Below are 7129 nucleotides of genomic sequence, written 5' to 3' on the forward strand. Positions count from 1 at the left end.
CATCAAATAGCCGAAACGCCGATAGCTTTCGGCGACGTGACGTCGCTTCGAACGAAAATCGACGAGTCCTGATTTCTCTCGTCCGAATTATATTGAGGGATACAATCAAAACCAGGACTCGCGAACCCCCCGGGGGCTTCTTCATTATTCGCGGACATTGAAGCCGGGGAAGGGAGCGCGGGGAGGGAGAAATCCCTCTTCGCTCGTGTCCGCTGTTTGCGCAACAATCAAGCTAACCAAATTATCCTGATCACATCGGGCGCGCGTTCAAACACGTACCACCCCTCCGACCCTTTTCTACTTCGCGCATCTCTCCCCGTTCCACATCTGTAATTGATTGAATTTTATTTGCACGATTCAGCGCTGATACCGATAAAAAATGAAGGATAAGACGTGCTCGACCTCCTTCCGTCCCTTCGTCGAGGACACTCTCAAGAGAGGTGCTTTAGTCCGCTTTCGACCGCGACGGCTGACCGTAAAGATGTGTTTATCCTGTCGGTGTTAAGTGGCAGCAGACAGGCTAACGCGAAAGTGAGAGAAGGAATTATTTCACTTTATTTTTAGCCTCTTGATTTACCGATCTCTTTATCCCTGATACGTCGTCGGATTTCCCGCTGTGCTGAACTGCCGAGTTTCACGACCTTTTAATTTCTCTTCGCATTCTCGAGTCCTCGGATTTTATTTACGCGTCCCAGATATGAAATCTGGCCCGTGGAAGTTGCGAAAGTTGACGAAGGTCGCGCGAAATGCGGCCATGAGGATCAAGCCGCGTGGGAAAAAGATTCGAGTCAAGCGGTTTAACATAATCCTGCAAGCGCTACACTACTTTTGTACGCAAACGAGTCTTCACGGTCTCCGATACGTCGTCGATCCCGATTTACACGGGATCGAACGATTTCTGTGGCTCGTCTTGTTTGTCATATTCTGCTCAACCGCCAGCAAGGTGATTGTACAACTGGCGGACAGATTCCAGGTAAGCCATCAATGGAAGGAATGACGATTATTCCGCATTGCACACATAATCTCTCAAAGATGCGGATTAATTAATTATTCACATTGAGCTCACTTGTGATATTGAACATTAGTGGTATCAAGATTATCATGACTTTTAGCGAATTTAAGAATTGGTTCTAAATAAAGAATTTGTGCGAATTTATTGAACTGTTCGAATACTTCGAAAAGAAAACATTTAAGTTTGAATCTGAATAATTACCGTTACATTTGTGCAATTGATTACAATTCCTAAAGATTTGATTATTTTAATAGCGTGAAAAGGATAGAACAAAAAAATTTGAATAAATATATTTTTTATTCATTTGCCTATTTGACAAAAATTTTTAATAAATATAATATTTATTTATTTAATTATATTTATACATATATATATATATATATATATATATATATATATATATATATATATATTGGAAATAGAGATAACTAGTTTTTGTTTTTTCCTATCTCGCGGTACATTGCCTAACTTTGCTGATTTACTCAAATTTACGTTCAAACTATTCGGACATGTATGCCAAACTTACAGCTTCCAGAGATCCAAACAATTTAAGATTCAAGTAGAAAGTTCGACCTGTTTGACTATTGAAAAATTCCGTGCATTACTTTAGAGTACGGTATCGACATACCGTATAAATTTGTTTAGGACGCGCCAACGTCGATCAACATCGAGTCAATGAGTTACGAGACTTCGAACTTGCCCTTTCCGAGTGTGACCCTTTGCCCGAACGATCGTGTCGACTGGAATCGGGCCCTCGAACTCGAATCAAGAATTCTTCCTAACGATGCGAAACAAGCAGATCTGAAAACTTTTCGAAAGATACTGGGCAGGCTTTCCATGATGAGCTTTGGCGATTTCGACGAACTAACATTTTTGAAGAATCAAAATGTTAGCATTTTTTCGGGTAGGACATTCTATTCCCTCTTACGCTTTTTCAAATGGCTTATAACAATGTCTCTTGTTTAAATCTATTTATTTATCAAATTTTTTATCTACAAAAGAGCAAAAAATAAGCAGATAAAGATAAAAAAAAATATAAAATGTAGTAAAATCGATTGATGAATATCAATTAAATCAATATTATTCTAAGCATTTTAAATATATTTTGTGCTTTTTCTGCGAAAGATAACAGATGATTGTTACCGAACAGATATCAATATAACCGAAGTATTGCGCGAAGTGATGCCGCGCTGCGATGATTTGCTGTCTGAATGCTGGTGGCGGAACGGCGATCGCAATTGCTGCGAGATCTTTGAGGTGCAGAAGACTGAATACGGCTTCTGCTACTCATTCAATTCGGAATTGTCGCAGACGTACAGACCGGATCCGTTGGATTCGCGACCGCGAAAAGCGTCCGGCTACGGCGACTGGAGCGGCGTCAGAGTTACAATTCATCTGGGAAACATAACGAAGCCACCGGATTCTAGTAAGGATTGCCGACACCAGACACCGATGTAATATTCTACGTGGCGGGGCGCAGCGATCTGTTGGCAACACGAAGTTGGTGATATTGAACACAGAGTGAGGCAAAAAGATACCTCGCCGGTATCTCGTTTCTCGCAAAAAAAAGTGCGATCATCTTAAATAAATTGTTCTCGAAATTCGGAACGGTGATCGACCGCCAGTTCGCTTTCCAGTCACGTTCCCGAGTATTGATCTACGTTGTATCATGTTGAAAGATTCAGAGCTTGATCGGTGCGAATTAAAGGGCTCCCGAGAAAATTCGCTTCGATGCGCGAACTTGCCCGGGATGTTAAAAATTCTCTTAATATAACATAAAATAACACAAATTTATATATAACTTACGCGAACGTAGGTAACATTGGGCAAATATTTATTTAACTTACGTTTTACTATTACGTTGCATCGCAACATTTATCGTAGCTTGCGTTAACTATTTGTTTTAATTTGGTATCTTATTTAGGAGCAGATATTAAGGAGCTTTTAAGAAAATTTGTTTCAGACAATTGCAAGATTTGTCGGAGATGTTGAAAATTCTTCCGAAACAGCTTAAAATAATAGAAACTTACACGCAGTTTACAGATACATGAATATTGATGGTTTGCGCAAACATTTATTTTACTTATATTGTTGCGTTACATAACATCTATTATAGTTTGGTATTTTTAAGCAATTTGTATGCATAATTTCAGTTTAGATCACATCATGCATTGTTTATTATCGCATTATCTCAACAAAGGCAGCTAAACGCATTACCTGAACAAACATTTAGCATAAATCCAGGCGGGAGGGGCGCCGGAGGGAGAGAGAGGGGGCAAGAGGAGGGGGTGGAGGGAGGGTGGAATTATATAATGGCAACAAAACGTAAACTCGGGTAAACTGTGCGGTGGATTAATAACTAATATTATTTCCGTCGAGATCCGCTAAATGACAAAGTGTACACCGACGACACATCGTTACTAATCCGCGCCGTTATGCAAACGCGTCGCGGAATCTCGCAAATATGATTTTAATATCCTCGCGAAACCCCGCGCCGGCCGCCACAGGACGCGTTTTGAATAGGAACACGACTCCCATTCCGCCGTAATGCCGCTCCTTTATTACCCCCGCGGAATGGAAAGGGATTTATCGTAAACTGCAAAATCGATGTATCGGCGCCGTATTGCGCGAGGCAGTTATTGAAATGTCGCTTCCAAAGGACCCGCTGCAGAATCCTGCACAAAATCCCTGTACAAATTCTAAGTTGCCCGATCGTATCGGACCGAATCGGCGAATGCAACAATTTTTTTTTTCTTTCCCACAATGGGCCAAAGTTCGAATCTCCGCGCGGGGTCCGAAAAATCGATTAATTTTTGCAATCGATTGCAGCGGAGATCGAAGGCGTCATCGTGATAATAAACGGGCCGAACGTCTGGCCTAACAGCGGCACCATGATACCGGCCGGCTCGATGTCCAGCATGAGCTTGGGGTGCATTTCCGGATACGCGACTGAAGGCGTTCTCGAGCTAGACAGTAGCAGAATTCCGTGCGAATACGACGAGAAAGGAGATTACAACCAGGAGTCGTGCCTGTCGCGATGCAAACGCCACTACGTCAACAAGAAATGTGGCTGCTACCCGTCCTTCTTGTTCGCCACAAGTACGAGCCTGAAATCACGCTGATCGACGCTGACGACAGCACCATTAACGTTTCATTATGTTTCAGCTGCCGGTTTTCGCGAATGCACCATCGAGGATTTCATCTGTTTGAGCGATAATAATGGTGAGCAAGCTTCCGCCGGCTGTCGCCCGCGTGCGAACGTATCGCCGCTAACGTATGTAACTTTCGCCTTAATTATAACTGACCGCGATTAATATAATTTGCTTTCATGAAATTGCGCGGTGATACAACAAGACCTTTTCAACGATTACATCGTTCACTTCGACGACGGGACAAACGACATTTCCAGCATGATTTGCGATTGCTCGCCGGAATGCGACTACTACATCTACAGCACCCAGTTTTCCAACGTGCCGCTACGTAATGTAACCGACGTCATGCTGGACGTGCATTACATGGGGCAAACTAGTTTCCGCTACAAAACGGATATAGTCATCACGCAAATGGACCTTCTCGGTAAGACTTCCTCTGCAATTTTTAAAAATGTTCCTTTTCTGTGCCGAGTGCCTTTCGTATATTTTTAGTATATAAAATAACATGATAAATAAACTTCCGCGATGAAACCGCAGACGTACTATTTCTATTTCATGTCAATTGCTAATTTCTTGTCAATTTGCATGAATAAAGTTTAGAAAAACATTTAACTTTATCAGGTAAATAATTTGAAAGAAAGAAGTTACTTATTATGGAACAAAAATATCCCGTCTCTCGGTTCTAGAATGTCTAGAAATGTCGCCGTTCTAATATTGAAAATTAGGTCTTCTTTCTTTATTTTAAAGAAGATATCGAATTATACTTATAAAATCTTAAGATTTTTCGCTCCACGAGCATCAGAGAGTTTAATCGTGACCGCGTCGTACTTGTGAAATTTATAGAGACGAGATGAGAGAGAGAGAGAGAGAGAGAGAGGTAAGAGAGCCGGAAACGGAAAAATGCTCGTGAATGCTTTATTCAAACTCGCTTTCGTGGTTTCACGGGGAACTTTAATTTGCGACGCCTTAATTATTTCCCTATCTCTATTAGCCGTGCCCGCGCGGCGGTTCTCTCGCGTAACGAGTCCCGCGAGATACGGTGAATTCACAGCGCTCTCATGCTTCTTACTCAAAATGTTTACGCCCCTTGTTTACGGCTATCTATCTTGAATATTATTCGCGATTTTATCGCAAAGTAGCCGAGTATCTACTCGCGCCCCGAGCACTGTGTATAAAATATTGTCAAGAGTGTGAGTTCAACATCGCGCCGTGGAAATTAAAGCTAACATGCAAATTGCACTTAACCCGACCCGCTCGTCGATTTCCCACATCATCCGCGGAACGTCATTTCGTATCCCATCTCTCCATCATCGAATGTTTTGCCACGATCACCATATTAATAACTCGACCGCTGCGAACGATTTGCATACCTTTTTGCAGTGTCTTTCGGCGGTATAATCGGCTTATTTCTGGGCGGCTCGTTACTCAGCGCCGCCGAAATCGTCTATTATCTGATGGTGGCGATGTTCACGTCCCTGCGCTCGCGGCAGAGGATCAAGAAGAAGCCGCGGCCGAGCTCCGCGACGGTCGTCCGCACGGCGGTGCTGCCCATCCTGGATTATGGTCCGGTGAAACCGCGCGCCAAGCAGATACCGATTTTCGCGAATTACGGCCCCGCGGAATCGAATTTGAACAGATATCGTGTTACCGCCGCGAAGATAACCCCCGTTGAGTCTTTCAACGGGCGAGGCCGCTTTTAGAGAGTCTCTATTATACGGGCCAAGCGGCAGGAAATTTGAGGAGATAAAATAAGAGAACCGGGGGAGATTCGTTCTTACTCCAAACCGATAGTTGTTATGTCAAAATGCGGATGTATTGCGCTCGCGCTGTCTGTGTGCGTGTGTGCTCTCGGCTAATGGAATTCTATTCTTGCCAAGTCCGAGAAACAGAATTTTCGAACAGGGCAACCAGATATTCGCATTCGGCGCTAAACGTCGTGCGAATCGGCGGGGCCGCGCACGTTGTCCGCTAGAATAAACGAGTGCCGTTTTTCATAGACATGTTGGTTATTGTGTTTTACCGTGCGGCTGTCCCCATAAATCAGGAAGTAGCCGCGATATCGATCGGATTTGACAAGGAAATCGAGGATGCCTTGCTCACGAAATCTGGTATCTAGCTCCTAGACATCCATATTCATGTGCAAGAGTGTGCGTGTGCGTGTATGTAGATGCTGCACACGCGCGTGCGCGTGTGTGTGTGTGGGTGCAAGGCAACTCGTATTTTATTCAACGTTATATATGATACGTACCTTCCATCTTGCCATTTTGCGGCCGCGTAACGCTTGACTTCAATAATACACGCCATACATTTTATATGCATCTCAAGCGACTTCCCCGGCTTTTTCCAGAAGACTAGCAAAGTCGAACAATTGCGCAACGAATTTGTGTATTTACGTGTTGAAGTGGTGAAAATAGAAAAATAAATTAGGTACCGCTTAACTTTTCCTCGTAATCCTTGGCTTGCATCTAAAATATTCAATCTTCTTGCTCTTTATATCTTCTTTTCGTAGAAGAGTGTTGTATAAATGATTCACAAACACGATTAAAATTTAAATTGTAAAATACAATGATATGAGATCTGCAAACATAATTTTTGAATAATTTTATGCATTACTCAGCTTATTGTGACTGAAATATAAATTTCTATTATAAATAAGATTGAACTGATTTTCCTCAATGATGGCTAATGCATAGTAAAATACCACAAATGTCATATATGTTTTGAGTGCAAAATACCAGAGCAATATGAATCAATTAAATATTTCATTATATTTTAATGAAATATTGAAAGCACGGACTAAAAACAAATTTTCAATTAATTTACAGTTAAATATCAGCACGAACGCAGCTGAAAGACGTGAATAGATTTATTGTAACAAATGTGATAAATATGATAAATGTGACAAATAATGTGGTAAGCGAGTAATAATAAATAAAAAAGAGAATGAATGTATAATTACGTATTT

The 7129-nt window shown here is 42.0% G+C and overlaps 1 protein-coding gene across 1 annotated transcript; it reads left to right on the forward strand.

The window, feature by feature from the left end:
* The first annotated feature begins 250 nt into the window (after positions 1–250).
* On the forward strand, positions 251–6163 carry LOC105674299 (pickpocket protein 19-like). Its single transcript, XM_067347830.1, has 7 exons — positions 251–994; positions 1658–1916; positions 2163–2438; positions 3842–4111; positions 4178–4234; positions 4367–4588; positions 5545–6163. The coding sequence occupies exons 1-7, from the start codon at positions 698–700 to the stop codon at positions 5862–5864; spliced, it is 1701 nt and encodes a 566-aa protein (XP_067203931.1). The 5' UTR covers positions 251–697; the 3' UTR covers positions 5865–6163.
* Positions 6164–7129: the final 966 nt, after the last annotated feature.

The sequence above is a fragment of the Linepithema humile genome, chromosome 1 (genome assembly GCF_040581485.1).
Source record: "Linepithema humile isolate Giens D197 chromosome 1, Lhum_UNIL_v1.0, whole genome shotgun sequence".
In the NCBI taxonomy this organism is placed as follows: Eukaryota; Metazoa; Arthropoda; class Insecta; order Hymenoptera; family Formicidae; genus Linepithema; species Linepithema humile.

Bases quoted from the DNA above. Each gene is read 5' to 3' on its own strand.
- LOC105674299 (XM_067347830.1), top strand. From the start codon at position 698: ATGAAATCTGGCCCGTGGAAGTTGCGAAAGTTGACGAAGGTCGCGCGA. The intron at 2,439-3,841 runs GTAAGGATTGCC...AATCGATTGCAG, and splicing joins AACGAAGCCACCGGATTCTA to CGGAGATCGAAGGCGTCATC. The intron at 4,235-4,366 runs GTGAGCAAGCTT...TGATACAACAAG, and splicing joins CTGTTTGAGCGATAATAATG to ACCTTTTCAACGATTACATC.